Below are 18,915 nucleotides of genomic sequence, written 5' to 3' on the forward strand. Positions count from 1 at the left end.
GATGCCTTCTGCTGACGGTGAATCATGCCAGAGCCCCCCACGCGCGGAAGGGAAGAATGAATGAAAAAGGCTGAAAAGCCCCAGAGCCGTGAACTTTAGCGGGAAGGGGGCAGGGAGCGGGACCCGGCGCCCCCGACGGCGCTGGGCTCGGCGTGCCGCGAGGCTGCACTCACCCCTCCGTCCCCGGTGGCTGTCGCTGGACGAAATGCTCGGCGGGGTTAGTCACCTGCCAGGAGCCACCGCCGGCTCCCGGAGGCTTCCTCTCCCCCTTCTCCGGAGGCAGGGACGGCGGCGAGCCGCCCCACGGCCGCCCGCGTCGCCTCCCCGCCGGGGCGGCAGCCCAGGGACTCGGGCTGAGCCGCCCGCAGCGCTTCCCCAGCCCAGCCGCTGGCATCTGGGCTGGGGCAAGGGCTGCCTCGGAGCCGGAGTGGGCTCGTTTTCCCCCTCTGGGGAAACCCTTTTCTTTCCAGTCTGAAATGGGAAGAAGGCAGAAAGGGGGGAGGGGGCTGGACGTGCCAGAGGAGAGGTTAACACAGCCTCCGTCTGTCTGTCTGTCCCGCCACCCTCCTGCCTGCCTCCTTGCACCAACGCTGTCCTGCCTCCCCTCCTCTTACTCCCCGTCCGTCTTTGCCTGCATGTTTCCATCCCTCCGTCTGCCTCTCCCCGCCTCTCCCCCCCTCCACCTCTGCCCCAGCCCCCCCTGCCCAGCCGCGGCTGGGAGGCAGGGTGGCACCCCACGCCCCCCTCGCCCCAACCTTGCGGCGGGGCAGCGAGAGGAGCCAATCTGCGCTACCTCGCCCCTCTCCTTTGCCGGACCCCCTCGGGGACTGGGCTCTCGGCTTGTGGTTACGACTTTACACGTCAGGAGGAAAAAAAGCGAGGGCTAGAGACTACCCTCACCAAACCCAAACCCTCACCAAACCCGAAGTGAGTGGGATTGGCAAATGGGATTATTAATCCCGGCCAAAAATACAGGACCGCAGACTGTGCGCAGCCCCCTCGGAGCGAGGCAGCGCTAAGTCACACACCTACCTACCGTCAAGGGCTGCTGGTCCTGAGTGTAGCTGGGGCTTCCCCACATGGATTTCCGAGCAGGTAGGAGACCTCCGCGCCTCTCCCAGCCTCCCCTCCGCCGAGGCGCAGCAGCCCGCGGCATCCCTCTCCCCTCCCAGCACCCCTCCGCCCCAGCGCCTTCCCCAGCAACGCCACTAACAAAAGCCTCGCCAGAGCCGGCGTCGGGGTGGGGGGCGAGCGGAGGGGGGGCATTGCCCCTCCTGCCCCTGGCTGACAGCACTTGGGGGATCTCCCTTCCCTTCGCTTTTTTCCTCTGCCCTGGAGTTTTTAGCCAAGCCGGGAGTTAGCTCAACACCTCCCTACCTTTGCCCGAAGCTGGGGACCCTAGCGGGGGAGGCTGGGGGAGAGGGAGGAAAATGAATGGAGCCTGCCGTTGTGTACAATTGCATCAAATACATTCTTGAAAGCAACCTGGTTCTGCTTAACACTTGAATTTCGAAAAAAAAAAAAAAAAAAAAAAGGGAGGCAGCAGCTTGGAGAGAGGGTGTATGCGAGCTCGCGTTTTTTTATTCTTGCATTCCTGGACACCAATCAAAAGAGCAAATCAAGGGAGGTGGAAGGGGGAAAGGCAGCGAGCGAGGGAGCCGGAGCGTGGTGCAAACCGTGCACACACTCACACACCAAAAAAACACAGCCCAGACGGCTTTTTCCACCTAACACCCAAGCAAACACAAACCAAAACAAATAGGGAGAGGAAAAAAAACCCTGAGCGAGAGCGCGTGAGCGAGAGCCAGGGCAGAAGAGACCAGGCAGGCTTCGCCGTCCGCTTGGGGCTTGGGGCTTAGAGCAATAACTAACCCCAAGTTTGGGCTCCTCTCGCCCCCTCTGCGCCTGCCTTCCCCCACCCCAACCCCACACCCTGACTCTACTATGCTAAATGTTGCTGGGGAGATTTCAGGTAAGACCAAGCGGCTCGACTCTTTTGGCAGGGGCCGGGGGTAGGGGCGGGGGGCTGGCTATGCGTGGCGTGGTTTTCTTTTCCGAGCCACTGCTGATTTTAATTTGATTTGATTAAAACGTCTGTCTGGCTTTGGGATTGATTTAAGACTTTCCCCCCCTCTGTTTTTTTTTTCTTTCCCTTTCTCTCGTTCCCTCTTTTCCATGCATGTTTGTGATTACCAGGGAGGGAAACGCTGCTTAGCACGGAGAATTAAAATCCAGGACTGACAGAGGGGAGGAAAATGAAAGTCACTGGGATTCGGGGGCAGAAAGAGTTATTTTTCTGCCCATGGTTTGATTTCGGGGCTTGTCTCTGTGCGAGGAAACGCATTTGCCGAACTGCGATAGGCTCTTCCCGGACACGGCAGCTTGGTTTTGGGGTGCCGGGGAAATGTGCCTCTGTGGAGGGGGCTGGCTCCCCCCGCGGTGGTGGCCCTGGGCTCCGGCTGCCAGTGCCAGACGGCTTTGTTAGTCCGGTCCCGGTGGCTGGACCCGCTGCGGGGGCCCGGAGGAGAGCTGGAGTGGCTTGCAGGGCAGGCTGGCCCCACGACACGGCGGGGGACGTGCCGGCAGCACAGGGTTCGGGGCTGCCTCGCATGGAAAGGACGGGGAAAATGTTGGAAAACAACCCTTAAAAGGTCAAACTGTGGGCGCTCTCGGCTGGACTCGGCAGAGGATCCCCAGGCCGGCGCAGGGCCACGGCAAGCAGGGCTCCCCTCCTTGATTGAGTCGGGGCTTGGAAAATCACGACGTTTGTGCTGGTTTTTGTTCCAGCTCTTGAGGTGCTGGAGTGACTCAGGAAGGGCAAAGTGGCGAAAGCGGTGGAGAACCGGAAAAGCGAGGCTGGGAGACCTAACGGCTCCATCTCCTCTCTCCCCCTTGCTCTTTATCCCTCTTCCTCTCCCCCTTCCCGGCCGCCTGCTGAGGGCTGGGCAGACGTGGCTGGGGAGCCGTGGCACCGCTGCCGCGTCCCAGTCCGAGGGCAGGGACCCGCCTTGTCCGCGCGCCGGCCCCGCAGGAGCTCGCTGGCCGGCCAGCCAGCTCCGCGCTCGCTGGCGGGAGCTGGTCTTGGCCCACGATCCAGTCCGAGGCAAATCTCTGGGTGGATTAAGGAGGGAGAAGGAAGCAGAGCAGTGTACAGAGGGAGGAGTGGGAAGGGGCAAGTGTCTCGCACGCTTCCAGACGACCCAGCCCAGCTCCCTGCTGCAGGGTTGCTCCGGCCCGGCAGCGTCTGAGCCCTTGTGGCTCCCGCGCTGCTCGGGGACGCTCGCTCCTGACAGGAACCGCTGTCCCCGGCTCCTATTTAGCAGGCTGTGCGAGGGCACGGTCCCCGTGCACATCTGGGCTGCATTAGCCCCAGCTTGAGAGCAGCCTCCAAAGGGAAATGCAGAGGGCTCTCCTTACAGGGCTGGGCTGGGGGAAGATTTATGCCCTGCTAAGTGGCACATTTCTCCATAAATCACCCCCCTTCCCCACCCGTACCTGCCCCGACTGCTGGGCAAACTCCCTTCCCTCCCCCCAGGCCGGCCCGTGTGGCTCAGGATGCTCCTGTCCACATTAGCCACATGCGGAGCACATGTGCCCCGTGGCACAGCCTGGCACACACAGGCCCACGCTGTCCCCTTGCCTGGCCAGCACTCGCCAACGCAAACACCCCGGCAGGCACGTCAGGATGCGCTAGCTCCCAGCTGCACGCACCGACGCAGGACGGGGTGTCCGGGCTGCTGCCGCCCCTGCTTGTGTCGGCAGGCCATGGGCCCGGTAGTGCCACATCCGGGGGCCCTTGGGTGACACGTGCCTGACTCAGCTGGGGCATTGGGAGAGAAGCCCCAGCCGGCAGAGCCCTCCCCACTCCCCCCAGCTGCGATCGGCACGGGGGGCTCTCCGCAGCCGGTGTGGCCAGCTGGCGGCCCAGCCAGGCGGCTACGTGCCTGTCCCAAGCCCATTCCAGCCGGGCAGCATCCCCGCAGCACTGCCGAGGCTCCTGTCCGTGGGAAGGAGCCAACGCCAGCTCGCCCCTGTGCACCCCACCCACACCCTTCGGCCCCCACTTCGAGCCAGGAGCCGTCACTCCCAGCCTGGGCTCCTAGCCTGGAGGGGGGCCGGCGTGCGTTTAGCACTGGCTTTTCCCTGCCTCTACCACTGGTCTGATAAAAGATCCCACAGATCTCCCTGCAGCTAAGCGCGGGCGCCCGGTGGGGACGGGCACGCTGGGCCCGCTCTGCGTGCCTTCGCTGACCGCCGCACGGCGGCGCGGAGGCCCCTGCAGCAAGAGCAGTGTCTTGCACCGCTTGTGGGTACCAGCCAGTGCTCGCGGGCTCTGTGCACGCCCGCGTCCGGTGCTGAGCGCGGACCCCTGGGCAGCGTCATGCTCGGCAGGACATCTGCGTGGGGCTTGGGAGGCTGCTGTGCGAAGGCGGATGGGTCTGGTTGGGATTAGGGACCTGCACCCCCATCTCCGGTGGGGGTGTTCACTTGGGGCCGGATGGGAAATCCAGGCCCAGCTAATTACGGCTGCGCTGGAGTCTCCCGTGCGCGGATGCATTTATAAACACACGAGGAGACAGGATGTAAACACTCAGCGCGCGGGCTGTGAGCGCATGCATGGCCGGGGGGGACGCGGGGCCACAGTCCCTGGTGCACACCCACACGCTCCCCGTGCACGGCCGGCTCACACGCCCGGCCGCGGTGTCATGCTGGCTGCCAGCGACGGGGGCTGGCGCCCTCACACATACCGGTCGGACCCCTATCAGCTTGGTGCTCCGTGACTTTTCCAGGATGTATGGAGAGGATGGCAGCGGGGCCGTGCTGGAGCGGTCCCCCCACCTGGCCAGCAGGCCATGATGGGTTAATAACCTCTCACGCGGCCGGAGTGGGAGCCGGTTCCCGCGCTGGTTGCTGTTGCATCTGGCTGGGTGTCCGTGTTGTGTTTATGGAGAATCAAAATACAGTGGCCGCCAAAAATAACAGCCGCAGACATATCAAGGGCGTTTCGTGCCCCCCCCCCCCCGCCATGGGACACCAGGGCGGGAGGACCAGGGAGGTGACTCGGGGCCGGAAGGATGAGAGGGCTCCGCCGGGGAAGCCGGGCTTGGAGCCGGCCGGGCCCCACCACACACGGCCTTGCCACGGACTGCTGTGGCGGTGGCTGTGCTAGGTGCTGTACAGCACAGAGCCAACTGCTCTGGAGCTGTGGCTGACCGTGTGCCGAGAGCTGGGCTGGGGCCACAGGCTGAGGCAGGGCATGCAGGAAGGGGCAATGTGTTTGGGCAGCTCGGCTGACAGCCCCAGGGGTGCCAGGCACGTGCTGGGGTGCCCAGGGCTGGTGGCGGCTCCCTGGGCAGGCGGGGAGGCGGCAGGGCGGCAGGCCATCTGCAGCCGCGTTGGGCTCAACGCGCAGCCAGCCGGGGGGAGCCGGGCCAGTGTTGGAACTGGGGGCCCAGAGATGTGGAGGACCCAGCTGGAAGCGGGCAGGTAGCATGGGGAGGTGGGGTGTCCTGGGGACCCCACAGCAGCTGTCGTCAGAGAGTGAGGACATACGCGTCCCTCCTGTCAGTGCTTGGGGACAGTGGCGACCACCGAGGTCCTGGCACGAGGACGTAGGCACCTCGGGTGTGCCCAGCTTGTGGGCTCAGACCCTGCCATGGGGCACCTCCCTGACACTACGTCAGGGCAGCCCAAGAGGCGTGTGGTTTCCCTCCTCGCGCCCCTGCGTCCATCTCGGAGCATCACCCGGTCCAAACCCCAGGCGGGCAAAGAGCCATCCGCAGCAGTTGTTGGTGGGCTGGCCGCTGCCCTGCGCCACAGCGTGATGAGAACCCAGCCCCGCAGCAGTGCATGCACAAGGGTTAATGGCTCCGGGTTAGGGGGGGTCCGAGCCAGCTCTGGACCAAGGATGTAGCCGCTGCCTATTGTCTGCGGAGCTGCTCCTTTTATTGCTTGCAGACTTCATGCTTGGCTACTTTCTCTTCAGCGGCGTATTCATGCCTGGCCACAACAGGACATCCTGGGCTCTGTTCTCACACGTTCCCCATACCCGGATGAGTGCTGCGGATGGAGCCGAGTGTTTCTGAGCTCATACTGTGTGGTATTAGGATATGCTGTCCTTTGGACAGAGTCCCATCAGATAGAGCGGTTCCCTCGCTGTGGTCCTGCTGCACTGCTCTGCTCGGAGGTGCTCTGCTTTTTCCGCCGAGCGCCGGGCTGCAGTCGCCGTGCCGGGCTCTCCCCAGGTTGGGTGGCTGCGCGAGCTGCCGCCGGCAGCTTTCAACACAGCCGGGGCCAGAGCTGGGCCCCGGGGGACCGTGCCGGCCAGCCGGCGGGCCCGTGTTTCCCAATCACTGCCCCGACCCTAGGCGCTGCTTTGCACAACGGTTTCGGGAAAACGGCTCTCCGTGGCTTGTGGTTGCATTTGACCTCGACAGCTCTCTGCCCACGAGCATGCCCGGGGAACAGCTCACCGCCCAGCACAATGGCAGCACTCCGCTCCCGCCTCGGCAGCACGCCGGGAGGTCTGGCCAGCGCCGGCCGCGTGCGCTGCCAGGGCGGGGGGGCTGGGGCAGCTCGCGCAAGGGCAGGACTCCCGTCAGCAAGCCCTTGCCTCTGCGCCCGCGGCACTGGTTTTCCATCGCCAGCGGTTTTCCCCTGCCGCAGCCCGGCCCGGCCCCGTGTCAACCCATCTCTCCACCCTGGTGGCGAGGCGTTCGGGACCACGGTGGCAGGGCTGAGGTGGCCTCGAGCAAGGGCTGCGTGCTGCATGGCCATCTCTCCAACGGGACGTTGGTGTCTCCAAGCTCTGGTGCTTCCCCTCGAGCCGGGCCCGCCAAAGGGCCAGCAGCGAATTAGTGTTGCATTTTGGAGCCCAGATGCCACCTCCTTGCCTGGCCTCAAGGCCGACACTTGTGCTGGTGGCCCTGTGCGGCCTGTCCCCATCCTGGGCTGTGAGACAGGCTGCATCCTTCCGCACACCGCAGCCCCTTCAGCAACTCATTAAACCTTTGGCATCGTTCGCATCTGACCTGCAGCTGCCCGGTTGCGCTGGGTCCCTACCAGGACATTGGGCACTCTGTCCCGCGGCACCCCGGCAGCCTCTCCGGGCCTTCGCTGGGGCTCTGCCATGTGGCCTCAGCTCGCCACCTGCCTGTGGGCCCAGCTGTGCTTCACGGCGATAACCTCCGGCAGCCGCTTGTTGCTTTGCTTACGTGGACAGGGAGCATCCTGGCCCGGCTCCAGGGCCGGTTTTGAAACCCTCGGGCTCTTCCTCTCTAACGTCACGGGTGATCCAGCTGCCCCAGCCTTGCTCCGCAAGCGCGCGCAGTGGCTCAGCGCGGAGCCGGCCCCAGCATTGCAGTGCCCTCCCGGCCCCGCCGGCAGCCGGCAGCAGCCCTGGCACCCTGCCCCATGGCCCCCGCTGCCCGGCCCTGTGGGCACTTGCCCTCCCTGGCTGCGGCACTGCTGCGGCTCCCCGAGGCCGTGTGCTCCAGCAGAGCACAGCCATTGTGTGCGGCCGCGCATGAGCCATTTTCTGCAGGGCCCTCGCGCCGTTATGATTGATGTGAAGGAGTGCCGTTCCTCGGAGCGAGGCGCTCCGGGCTCCCCCCAATGGTCGCTCGCAGCCATCCCCGAGCCGCTGCGGGGTGACGCGGCCACGGCCTCAGCAGAGCTGCTGCCACGGCCAGGCTGTCATCCACCCGGCCACACGTCCTGGCCGTGGCCCAGCCCTTGGCCGCCAGGCTCCCCATCCTCACCCTCCTTGGGGCCGGCCACGTTGCCCTGCCGCCCTCTGCCTGCCCTGGGGCTGCCGGCGGGCGCCGTCCTCCTTCCCTCCCCTGCCTTGGCTGCCTCTAGCCCCGGCCCCCCTCTGCCTGCAGCCCCCCGCCAGCCCAGCTCCTTCCCCAGCTCTGTTTGGGTTGGACGGCAGCAGGGGGCTGGGACGGGGTGTAAATCCCGTGCTGGAAACCCGAGCCGGCAGCGGGCGAGGGTCCGGCCAGCCCCGGCTGCACGCACGACTCTGGGCCGTGAAGTTTTGTGCCGGGGCTCAGCCATGGTGGGGCCGGGCCAAAGCAAACACTCGGGGGAGGGTGAGTCACCCGCCGGCGGGGCCCCCCCGCCACCCGGCAGCCCACGCACACACACACACTTGCACGCACGCACGCACGCAGGACACTGGCTGCCACGGATGCGGGCCCCCACGCATGGCATGCTTACCCGCCGGGCATTCACACGCGCTGGCTCGCACAGTGGCATGGGCACGTCTGCAGCTCACCGTGCATGTCTGTCTGTGGGCACCGCTGCTCGTGCAAGCGGTCGTGCATGCATGTTCACCACAGGGCACCTCTGCCTGTCTGGACACACACCCTGTCACGCGTGCTTGCTCACCAACATGTGCATGGATGCATGCACGAGGACAGAAATAAGCCCGTAGTGTGCGCGCACAGGCATGTACGGTACATCGCACACATGCATGGGGTGCCACATGCCTGCAAGGTCTATCACACACCTGCACAACGTGTCACCCACCTGCGTGGCATATCATGCATGTGCGTGGCATGTTACAGGCTCACAAGGTATATCACATGCCTGCCTGACATGTCACACACCTGCACAACATGTCACATGCCTGCCTGGTGTATCACACACGTGCACGGTGTGTCACATGCCTGCATGGTGTAGCACACTCTCACAGAGTGTTTCGCCTGCTTGCATGATGCATTGCACAACTGCAGGATGTGTCACACGACCGCACCAGGTATCACATGTGCGTGCAGCATGTGGCGAGCCTGCACAGTGTGTCAAGGGTGTTACACGCCTGCAGGGTGTTGCACACCCGCCTGGTGTGTCTTGCGCACCACCAGACCAAGCGGCTCTGCGGCTGGTGGGGGCTCCCAATGGGCAGGGGCAGCGTGGGGCGCCGTGGGGCAGGGCGCGCCTTGCAGCGGGGCTGGCCCGGGCTGCAGCCGTGGGCAGGGTGCGTCCATCCCCAAGGGCCCCCGTGCGTCACTGGAGCCTGGCTGCTCCTCGCTTTCCAAATCCCCCTGCAACTTTTGACGGGGAGCCGTGACGTGCGAGGGCACCGCGGGGCTCCCAGCTGGCCTTGCGCCCTGGGGCAGCCACGGCCTGGCTGCCGCGGGGGCCGGCCGCCACAGGGCTGCCTGCAGGAGCCCCGGAGCCACGCCATGCCGTGCCGGCGGCAGGTCCTCTGCGCGGAGCAGGAGGTGCTGGGAAGCGCGGCCGCCCCCAGGAGCTGAGCAAGGTGCCAGTTGGATGGGAAGCAGCTTGGAAATGGGCCGTGACCTTTATAAGAAGCGCAGGCTGATGGGGTTGGCTTTCGTAACCCGGCCCTGACGTCAGGGGAGATGACGGGATCCCGGGCGGTGGTTTCCGGCAGGCCTTGGCAAGGGCCGCCCCGCGGCCCCTTGCCGCCTGCCGGGGTCCCCCCAGCCCCACACCTCTGTTCCTGCAGCCACTGCTCTGCTGCCCCCATCCCTGGGGCACCTTCCCCTGCCCCAGGGACCTTGTGGGGGCTTTGCCCCCTGCTCCCTCCGCTGGGCGCCAGGGACAGGACCCCCACTGCAGCCGTCACAGCTCGGGGGGGTCTGGCCCAGCTCCCCGCTTGGGGCGGTTGGCCGGGGCAGGGCCGTGCAGCGAGCACCGCTGCGCGGCAGCGGGGAGCCCATCACGCCGCAGTGCCGGAGGCGCCCAAGCCTGCTCAAACATTAATGGTAGGTGACTCGGCATACCCAAATATAACCCGGGCGTCCCGGCGGGAGCGCTCCGAGCACTTTCTTGAGACCATATAAAGGATTGTTTCTGCAGCCCTCGGGCGGGAGCGCTGGGAGGAGAGGCTGCACCGGACCAGCCTCGGCCGAGCCTGGTGGGGTCGGCACCAGGAGCCGGCCGGGGGGGGGGGGGGGGGGGCGGGGGCGGTCCGCAGCACCCTGCACAGAGGTCCATGCATGCTGCAGGAGGCTCGCCTGCTGCCCTCGGCCATGCTGAAGTGCTCATCACACTGCCGTTGCTGTGCGCTGCTGGGGATGCCACAGCGGGGATGATCTCCAGACGCCATTGGCATTGGCAGCAGGGCTGTCCCCTGGCCCTGCCCCGGCCTGACCCATGCTGGGCGCACACCGGATGGAGCTGGCTGAGTGCCCTCGGCACACCACAGACCAGGGTTGCAGACCGCCCACCCGCCCCTGTGCCGACAAACCGGGTGTCTGTGGGGACTGGCACCTGCTGTGTGGAGGTGTCATTGGACAGCTGTGCAGGGACCCCTGTGTGCCCCGGCACATATGTCCCTAGGCCCCGCTGTGTGCCATGGCACCCCTGTGCACCCCGGTACACATGTGCAAAGGCCCCGCTGTGTGCGGTGGCACCCCTGTGCGCCCCAGCACCCATGTCCCTGGGCCCGGCTGTGTGCCATGGCTCCCCGGCCCTCACGTCCCAGGGCTGAGGTGCCGCCCGTGTTCCCACAGGAGATTCTTGGGGGATCTTTGCCTTCCTGTGCGCCGCGCTCTGCAACCTGCCCGCGGTGCCCGCGCTGAACGGCACGGACGAGCTGGGCGCTGGCCAGTCCATCCAGAAGACCTACGACCTCACCCGCTACCTGGAGCACCAGCTCCGCACCCTCGCTGGCACCTATGTGAGTACGGGCCCCGCGCTGTGCCCTGTGCCGGTGCCCACCTGGCCTGGCGCCCCCACCCTGCCCTGCGGCGCCGGGGCCTTGCCCTGTGTTTATGCTCTGTTGTGCCGCATCTCCCTGGGGTGAGGTGAGGCCCCGCTGTCGGGACTCGTCCGGGAGCCGCCCCGGCCGGGCCGCGCTCTGCCAAGTGGGCGCCACGCCACGGCCGGGGGCGCCGCGCCAGCATCTGGCACGCTCCCCCTCTCCCACGGCATGCCACAGCCCAGCTGGCCCCGCTCTGCCCCTGGGGTCCCCACGGCAGCCCCGCTGCCTCATGCCCATGGGGCAGCATGTGTGCGAGGGTGTGTGATAACGTACATGCGTTTGTGTGTGAGCGCGTGTGCATGACAGCAAGTGAGTGTGCAAGGGCCCGCGTGCGTTGCCGTGTAGGTGTTGTAGCATGGCTGCGTTAGCGTGTGCCTGTGCACGTCTGTCTTAGTGCATGGATGGCAGTGTGTCTGGGTTTGTGTGCATGACAGCACACGTGTGGCAGCACGCTTGTGTTAGTGTGCGACTGTAGCATAGTGCCTGGCATCAGTGCCCTTGCCAGTGCCGGTGCCTGGCAGTGCTCCCGGCTCTCCCAGCTGCCACAGGTCTTCCCCGCTGTGCTGCGTCACGCGGGCAGGCTTCCCTCGCCGTGCCCGTGCCGGGGGCGCAGGAAATGCCTCAGCGGGCCGGGGTGCAGGGCGGCTCCCAGGAGCTGCCCTCCGCCCAGGCCCGGGCATGGCCTCCGCCAGGGGCGTGGGTGCAGGTGGCTGCACCACCCTGGCTGCCTGCCACCGCCGTGCCCGGCCCGCTGGGCCAGCATCGGCACACGCGGAGGTTCCCCGTCTCTGCCCTGATGTGCCCCCGGGGCTGATGCTGCCAGCCCTGCCCTGCCAGGGCCGGCTCCAGGGCACCGACCGGCTGTGCCCTGCTGGTGATGGCACGTGCGCCACCAACCAGCTGTACCTTGCCATGATGACACACAGGCACGGACCAGCTGTGCCCTGCTGGTGACAGCACACAGGTGTGGGGAGGCAGGGAGGGAGGGATACCTGGGCCATTGTGGGCAGGGGCATATGGAGTCCTGGGATGTGCAGGGCAGGGGGCCACACAGACCTTGGCCATGGTGAGCAGGACGGTGACATGGAGACATGGGCCGTGGAGGGTGGGGGTGGGGGGGAGGGACACCGAGGAAGTGGTGGGCAGGGGGGCAGAGACCCAGGATGTGGTGGGCAGGGGGACATGGAGACATAGGACATGGAGGGCACAGGGTATGGAGACCTGGGAGATGGAGGGCTGGGGGGGTGGCAACCAGGGACATTGTGGGCATGGGGACATGGAGACCTGGGCCGTAGAGGGCAGGGGGATGCCACCTGTGGCACGGAGGGGGCCGTGGGTGAGCTCCACCACCCCCAGTTCCCCACAGGCCACCCTGGCACGGTGCCTGGTGCCCACCTGACGCCCTGCCCCTCGCTTGCAGCTGAACTACCTGGGTCCCCCCTTCAATGAGCCCGACTTCAACCCACCGCGGCTGGCGCGGGCCGAGCGGGTGCCCAGCGCCACGGTGGACTTCGACCTGTGGCGGGGCCTGACCGACAACGCCCGCCTGGCCGCCAACTACCGGGCCTACAGCCGGCTGCTGTGCTATCTGCGGGGCCTGGATGGGCAGGCGGGCACTGCCGAGCTGCGCCACAGCCTTGGCCACTTCTGCTCCAGCCTCCAGGGCCTGGTGGTGAGCATTGCCGGTGTCATGTCCTCCTTGGGCTACCCACTGCCAGCTGGCACTGCTGCCGGTACCCCTGCGCCCGCTGGGGCCTCTGCTTCCCCTAATGACTTCCTCAAGAAGATGGATGACTTCTGGCTGCTCAAGGAGCTGCAGACCTGGCTGTGGCGCTCGGCCAAGGACTTCAACCGCCTCAAGAAGAAGGTGCCTCCTGCCGTGGTCACACTGCGCCTCGAGGCGCGGGGCTTCTGAGCCCGCCACCCACCCTGCAGTACCTGCAGCCACAGGGCACCACTACAGCCACCCTGCGGTCTCCTGTCACCACGCTGGGCCTTGAGGGATAGAGCACCTTCCCTCATGTACCACCATGGTCACCCCACGTCCCCACCATCACCACACTGTGCCTTAAGGGATGGAGCACCTCACTCTCATGTGCCACCATGGCCACCGCACAACCCCTGCCCCCCCCCCCCCGTCACCACACTATGCTTTGAGGGACAGAGCTCTTCACCCTGATGTGCCAGCACAGTCATCCATGGCACCACACTGTGCCTTGAGGGATGGAGCTCCTGACCCTGATGTACCACCACAGCTGCCCCATGTCCCTACTGTCACCACAATGGGCCTTGAGGGATGGCGCTCCTCATCCCCATACGCTGCCATGGCCAACCCACATCCCCTCTATCACTATGTTGTGCCTTGATGGACAGAGCTCCCAGCCCCAATGTGCCACCATGGCCACCCCACATCCCTGTCATCACCATACTGTGTCTTGAGGGACAGAGCTCCTCACCCCAGTGTGCCACCACAGCCACCCTATACCCCCCCCCACTGTCACCATGCTGTGCCTTGAGGGCCAGGATGGCTGTCTCTGATGTGCCACCATGGCCACCCCACATGCCTTCTCACCGTGCTGGGCCTTGAGGCAAGGGGTTGTGAGGCTATGGCAGCCACCATGCCAAGTCCACCCTGGCCCCTGCCACCCTGCTGTGCCCCATGCCCACTCAGTCAGGGTGCCCTGCACCCAGGGCTGCCCCCTGGAGGGGGGGGGCAGCCTTCTCCCCCCTGCCCCATGGTAGCAATAAGCCCTGCCCCATGGACAGCAGGGTGGGCTTAAGCCCCACCCACCCCCAAAAGGACCAATCCTGCAGAGCATAGGAATAAACCCTGCCCTGCCCAGCAGCAATAAGCCCCACCCCAAAAGCAGTAGGCTCCATCTCTCCACTCCAGATGGCAACAAGTCCCTCCCATGACCTATGTAGCAAGCCCCACCTCCTTTCCCAGCTCCACCTCCAGGTGCCTCACACCCCATCTATCAGCCCCGCCCCCGCCAGCTGCCTAGTGTCCCCTAAGGGCCCGTCCACAATGCCTTGGTGGGTGGGGCCAGGCCTAAACTGGGCGGGGCCTGCCACAGCCACCAGCCAGAGCAGGCAGGGGCCCACGCTGCAGTGGGAGGGGCCTGAAGCAGGAGGGTGGGGCCCGGCTGGGGGCAGAGCCCAGGGGCCTACCCACCTGGTAATGCTATTGCAGCCCTGCCCTGGCAAAACACCTGCCAATCATGGTAGGGGGTGGGGTCAGGCAGGAGGGGGCGGGGTCCCCAGGGACCACTGTTTTGGTGCGTCTAATGAGTGTTTATTTATTGGAGATTTTATTTATTAGGGTATTTATTGCAGAAGATCTATTCTTGTATTAACAAATAAAAGGCTTTCTCCAGTGCCTGCTTCCTCATGCCACAAGGTACCCCCCCCCCCTTCCACCCCCTCCCCCCGCCCCCAAACAGTACATGGCTATCCTAGGGCCCCCATCATGGGCAGGGTGGAGGATCAGGGGTGGCATGGGGCTCTCCATCACTAGTGGGGTGGTGGGGGGGTGGCATTTGGGGGGAGCAGGGGTGTCATGAGGGTCCCCCCCATTGCTAGTGGGTTGCTGGGCAATGGTGGCATTGGGACCCCCCCCCGCCCCCAAGGCCAGGTCACTGTCAGGGTGTGGGGCAGGCTCCTCCGAAGAGCCTCCTGCAGGTGCTGCAGCTGGGCCAGGCACGTCAGGACCAGCATGGCTCTGCAGCCGTGGGGCAGGCAGGGCTGCTGGGGCTCCGTGGAGCAGGCGGTATTGTTTTCCCAGAGGCCCTGTGACCAGCTTTGGAAGAACAGCCCCTGCTCACTGCCCGCCCCACGGGGCAGGGGGCACTCACTCAGCTGTGACAGCAGACAGCAGCCCTGGGACCCGCCGGCAGCACCGCCTGCCCAACAGCCACGGGGACCCACCAGCGTCACCACCTGCCCCACAACCACAGGGACGTGCTGCTGTCACCGCCTGCCCCACAGCTCCAAGGTACCCCCAGTTATTGTAGGGTCTTGGGGGGGGGGGGGGTCCCATCCCACTGTTATTGCAGGATCTTGGGAGACCTGTCCCGCTGTTATTTGGGGTCTCAGGGCTCCATCCGGCTGTTGTTTGGGGTCTCAGGGGACCCCCCCCCCCCGTCCTGCTGTTATTTGAGGGGGGGGGGGGGTGTCTCTTGGCAGGGCCATGCTGATCCTGACGTGCCCGGCCCAGCTGCAGCGACTGGAAGGAGCCCTGCGGAGGAGCCTGCCCCTCGCCCTGCCGGTGATGGGGACCCCAGTGTCATCCCCTGCCCCTTGCCCTGCCAGTGATGGGGACACTGCTATCACCCTCCTCCCCACCAGTGACAGGGACCCTAGTGTCACCCCCTGCCCCACAGTGATGGGACCCCCCCCCCACCCCAGACTGCTGCGAGTCCCAAGTCCAGCCCGGGACATTCCCAGGCAAGGCCAGCTGGAGCCAGCCAATCACAGCCTGGCTTGGGTCTGAGTCAGCCAATCCCCTTGCAGGCCAGGATGGCCCAGCCAATCCCAGCCCAGGCAGGGTGTCACCTGGCCAATCCAAGGAGCCCCTGCTGCCCCAGCTCCCTTGGGGGAGGGTCTTTCCCAAGCCCTGCCCCTCCTTCAGGCCCCACCCCCTCATGGGCAGCTTGGCTTATGGCTCCGCCCCCTCCACCTTCCCTCTGGGCCAGCCCAGGGTGAGGGTGGCCATCTTTAATGAGGTCAGCCCCCCCCCCCCCCCCCCAAAACTCCTCCCCACAGCGCTGACCCTTTGGCCCGCAGGTGCATGGGGCTGTGATGAACATGAACCGGGGCAACCCTGGGGACTTCGAGGCTGTGGTGGATGCCTGGCCGGACTTCCACGCAGTGCTGGCGCGGCGCCGCGGCGAGGTGGCCGCTGTGGGGTGCTGGGGGCAAGGGCTGTCCCAGCGGCCAGGCCAGGCCAGCTTAGCCCCATTCCTGCCCCACAGGTGCCGGCAGACGACTGCTACATGAACATGCACGCAGCTTTCTACCGTGACCTGGGTGCCTACCGGGCCCTGCTGGAGAGCCCGGGTGCCCTCCACTGGGACACCGCCTTCCACATCTTTGGTGGTGCCAGGGGTGGTGGGCGCTGGGGGGGGGCAGGGGTCAGGGACACAGGGGGCTGAAACTGGGGGTACTGGGGAGGGGGAGGAATGGGAGGCACTGGGGGGCCCTGGGGGCAGAGATCAGTGATGCTGGGGAGCACTGGGGGGGAGGGTGTGAAACTGCTGGTACTGGTGGAACTGGGGGGGGGGGTGAGAAATGGGGGGCACTGAGGGCTGAAACTGTGTGGACTAGGGGTGAGGAATGGGGGGCACTGGGGGGGATTGGCAGAAGGAAGTGGGGGCACTGGGAGTGGGGCACAAGACACTGGGGTGGGGGCTGGGGAGGGCCTGGGGCTGTGGGACTGGGGACACGGGTGGCTCGGGGAGGGGGCTGATGCCCCCCCCCCCCCTTTCCAGGGCTGCAGGACGGGGTGGCATTGGCATCGCAGGCTGTGGCAGCAGCCAAGGGTGTCGAGCTGGAGGTGTCACAGTACTACACCTACCTGCACCCCAACCCCAGCACCATGCCTGAGCCCCGGTGAGCACCCCCCCCCCCCCCCCAAAACCAGTGCAGTGCCTGCTCCGGCTCACAGATGCCCCCCCCTGCAGGCTGGACCCCGGTGTCCGGGTGGGCTCGCTGAGCCCAGCGCACGCGGACCTGCTGGACGCTACCTGGGCCTACGGGGGAAACGCGTGGAGCCGCCGCTACCTGGCTGACATGGTGGCGCGCTTCCCCAGCCTGTGCCTGCTCACCGCCACCGCCACGCAGCCCCTCTGCTGGGTCCTGCTGGACCCCTTTGGCACTGCAGCGCACGGCTACACCCTGCCCGCCCACCGCCGGCGTGGGCACATGCGGGCGCTCACCGTCCTGGCCGCCCGGCAGGCGCAGGCCCGCGGCTTCCCCGCCTTTGGGCACACGGCCCCAGACAACAGGCCCATGCAGCGGCTGCAGGAGCAGCTGGGCTACCAGCGCCTGCCCGGCCACTGCCGCTTCGTGCTGCACAACCCCGGCCTGGGCCGGCCCGGGCCCAGGCCCTGACCCCCCCCGCTGCCCGGGGGGGACTCAGCACACATCCCCACTGGCAATAAAACCTGGTCATCCCCCTGCTCTGTGTGCCTGGTCCTTTGGCACGGGGGAACCAGGCATGTTGTGAGTCTCTGATGGCTCGTATAGGGTTGTGCCCCCCCCCCAGTTCACCCCTGTTTTCTTGCTGCTGGTGGTTTCACGCCTGGCTTAGCGCCAGCCGTTACAGCCTGGGGGGCTGGTCTGGTGGCGTCACCCTCTGTGGGACCCAGCGACGTCCTGGGTGAGCCATGCCTTGTACATGGGGGGGTGGGGCCGTGTGCCAGGACACGCACTGTGGCCCTGCACGGTGCTATTCTTGTTGTCCGCCCCCCCCCCCCCGGGGACGGCAGGAAAGCGCCAGTCAAATCCGTGCAGCCAGCACCTGCCACATGTGCGTCCCTGGGGACGGGGGTCCCCCACGGGGGAAAGAGCAGCACAGCCTTTGCTGGTCACTGACTGTGTCTCCGGGGGCGGGGGGGGCACAGCCAGAGAGGGGCGCGGACCATACGGCGACCACCGCACAGCGTGAGCCCCCGATTTAACGGGGGGAGGCACTGCCGTGCAGCCGGGGGAACAGCGACGCTCGCGGGGGGCGGGCCGTGCCCGGGCCCCCGGACGCCTGGGTGTCCCCGGGTGGCAGCCGCCGGCTCCGCAGCCCGCGCTCGCTTCCGCCTCCCGGCAGCGGCAGGGGGAGGAGCCGGCAGCCCGGACGCCTGGGTCCCCGCCGCCGCCAGGGGAAAGAGGCGGGGCCGGGCGCTCGGACGCCGGGGCTCCCTGCGGCGTTGGTGACAACGGGAGGCGGTAAAGCGGGGGCTCGGGGGGCCGGGGGGGCACCGGGTTCCCGTGTCAGCGGGGGGCGCACCGCGCCGCCGGGGCCCGGTGCCGGCGGAGGGGACGAGCAGCCGGGCCGCCGTGCCAGCGGGGCGGGGGCTGCGCGGCCGCCCGGGCGCCGCCTCAGCGCCGCGCTGTGCTCGCAGGGCCATGGGGCGGAAGCGGCTCATCACCGACTCCTTCCCGGTGTTGCGGCGGCCGTCGCGGCGCGCTGAGGCCAAGGGGCGCCGCGGGACCCGGCAGGGTGAGTGCGGGGGCGGGGCCGCGGGGGGGGGTCTCGGGGGCGGGGCCTCGGGCAGGCCCCGCCCCCCGGTGTCCGAGCCGTGCCCGTGCCCTGCAGAGGAGGCGCCGGCGCCCGCCGCCTCCTGCCCGGACCCGGCCGTTCTGGACATGCTGCGCCGCTTCGACCTCTCCTGGGAGTACGGCCCCTGCACGGGTGAGAGCCCCGGGCGGCGCCCGCCCCGGCGCTGCCCGCCTGCCCCAGCGGTCCCAGGGCAGCGCGGTGCCCGCCCCGCACCCGCCTGCTGACCCTCTGCCCGCAGGCATCACCCGGCTGCAGCGGTGGGAGCGGGCGCAGGCCCTGGGGCTGAGCCCCCCGGCCCCCGTGCGCGATGCCCTCCTGGAGCACCAGGACGACCCTGCTGTCACATACAGGTGGGTGCCGTGGGGCAACAGGGGGAACCGGGCAGGCAATGGGGGGGCAGGGGGCAGCGAGTGTGGGGTGCCAGGCTGCAGGCACCAGGCCCTGAGGAGGGTGCCACAGGGGGTAGGGGCCCTGGGAATCCCATCAGCCCTGGCCAACACCTGGTCTCTCCTGCCCCACTGCCTCCCAGTGGCAGCCCTACAGCAGGTGCTGTGGGGTAGCCTATGCCCTCCCTCTTTGGTACACGGTATCCCCCAGAATTGATAGCTCTAACAGCCGCCAGCCTCCCTCTGCGGAAAGGCTGGAGTCGGGGGGGAGCTGGGCATGCACCTGGGCTGGGGACCACAGGCCAGGGCCAAAGGCACCCGCTGACCTCCCGTACCTGTGCCCCACAGCCTCTGGCACGAGTACCCGCTCTGAGAGTCTACGCACCGATCCCCAGAGGCAGTGCCCGGGGCTGTCCCGCTGCCCCCCGCTGCCCCCGCGCCAGGCATCCCTGCAGCCGTGCCCACGTCCTGTGGCGGGCACCGGGCAGATTAAAGGCTGGTGTGAACAAGGCCGGCTGCGG

At 67.0% G+C, this 18,915-nt stretch overlaps 3 protein-coding genes across 5 annotated transcripts; all 3 read left to right on the plus strand.

Annotated features, from left to right (window-relative positions):
- Window positions 1–712: 712 nt before the first annotated feature.
- Window positions 713–14,114, plus strand: CLCF1 (cardiotrophin like cytokine factor 1). Of its 2 annotated transcripts, none has more exons than XM_026109247.2 (3): window positions 713–1,095; window positions 10,485–10,651; window positions 12,156–14,114. In XM_026109247.2, the coding sequence occupies exons 1-3, from the start codon at window positions 1,080–1,082 to the stop codon at window positions 12,648–12,650; spliced, it is 678 nt and encodes a 225-aa protein (XP_025965032.1). In that variant the 5' UTR covers window positions 713–1,079; the 3' UTR covers window positions 12,651–14,114. The 2 variants fall into 2 exon arrangements, with proteins under 2 accessions (XP_025965032.1, XP_025965031.1); XM_026109246.2 differs by lacking the exon at window positions 713–1,095 and adding an exon at window positions 1,110–1,972.
- Window positions 14,115–14,577: 463 nt separating this feature from the next.
- Window positions 14,578–16,931, plus strand: LOC112988648 (glycine N-acyltransferase-like protein 3). Of its 2 annotated transcripts, none has more exons than XM_064513430.1 (6): window positions 14,578–14,729; window positions 14,921–15,002; window positions 15,521–15,628; window positions 15,709–15,832; window positions 16,225–16,345; window positions 16,417–16,931. In XM_064513430.1, the coding sequence occupies exons 2-6, from the start codon at window positions 14,925–14,927 to the stop codon at window positions 16,844–16,846; spliced, it is 861 nt and encodes a 286-aa protein (XP_064369500.1). In that variant the 5' UTR covers window positions 14,578–14,729; window positions 14,921–14,924; the 3' UTR covers window positions 16,847–16,931. The 2 variants fall into 2 exon arrangements, with proteins under 2 accessions (XP_064369500.1, XP_064369501.1); XM_064513431.1 differs by having other exon boundaries at window positions 15,709–15,829; window positions 16,417–16,930.
- A 610-nt stretch (window positions 16,932–17,541) lies between these two features.
- POLD4 (DNA polymerase delta 4, accessory subunit) lies at window positions 17,542–18,905 on the plus strand. The gene is made up of 5 exons (XM_064513437.1): window positions 17,542–17,674; window positions 17,851–17,948; window positions 18,045–18,140; window positions 18,247–18,358; window positions 18,743–18,905. The coding sequence occupies exons 2-5, from the start codon at window positions 17,855–17,857 to the stop codon at window positions 18,765–18,767; spliced, it is 327 nt and encodes a 108-aa protein (XP_064369507.1). The 5' UTR covers window positions 17,542–17,674; window positions 17,851–17,854; the 3' UTR covers window positions 18,768–18,905.
- Window positions 18,906–18,915: the final 10 nt, after the last annotated feature.

The sequence above is a fragment of the Dromaius novaehollandiae genome, chromosome 5, assembly GCF_036370855.1.
Source record: "Dromaius novaehollandiae isolate bDroNov1 chromosome 5, bDroNov1.hap1, whole genome shotgun sequence".
NCBI lineage: Eukaryota > Metazoa > Chordata > Aves > Casuariiformes > Dromaiidae > Dromaius > Dromaius novaehollandiae.

Excerpts from the sequence above, each read along its gene's own strand:
- CLCF1 (XM_026109246.2), top strand. The coding sequence starts at position 1,945 with ATGCTAAATGTTGCTGGGGAGATTTCAG. Across the intron at positions 1,973-10,484 it reads TGTTGCTGGGGAGATTTCAG|GAGATTCTTGGGGGATCTTT; the intron begins GTAAGACCAAGC and ends GTGTTCCCACAG. Across the intron at positions 10,652-12,155 it reads GCACCCTCGCTGGCACCTAT|CTGAACTACCTGGGTCCCCC; the intron begins GTGAGTACGGGC and ends CCTCGCTTGCAG.
- LOC112988648 (XM_064513430.1), top strand. The coding sequence starts at position 14,925 with ATGCTGATCCTGACGTGCCCGGCCCAGCTGCAGCGACTGGAAGGAGCC. Across the intron at positions 15,003-15,520 it reads GCCTGCCCCTCGCCCTGCCG|GTGCATGGGGCTGTGATGAA; the intron begins GTGATGGGGACC and ends TTTGGCCCGCAG. Across the intron at positions 15,833-16,224 it reads CGCCTTCCACATCTTTGGTG|GGCTGCAGGACGGGGTGGCA; the intron begins GTGCCAGGGGTG and ends CCCCCTTTCCAG.
- POLD4 (XM_064513437.1), top strand. The coding sequence starts at position 17,855 with ATGGGGCGGAAGCGGCTCATCACCGACTCCTTCCCGGTGTTGCGGCGG. Across the intron at positions 17,949-18,044 it reads GCGCCGCGGGACCCGGCAGG|AGGAGGCGCCGGCGCCCGCC; the intron begins GTGAGTGCGGGG and ends CGTGCCCTGCAG. Across the intron at positions 18,359-18,742 it reads GACCCTGCTGTCACATACAG|CCTCTGGCACGAGTACCCGC; the intron begins GTGGGTGCCGTG and ends TGTGCCCCACAG.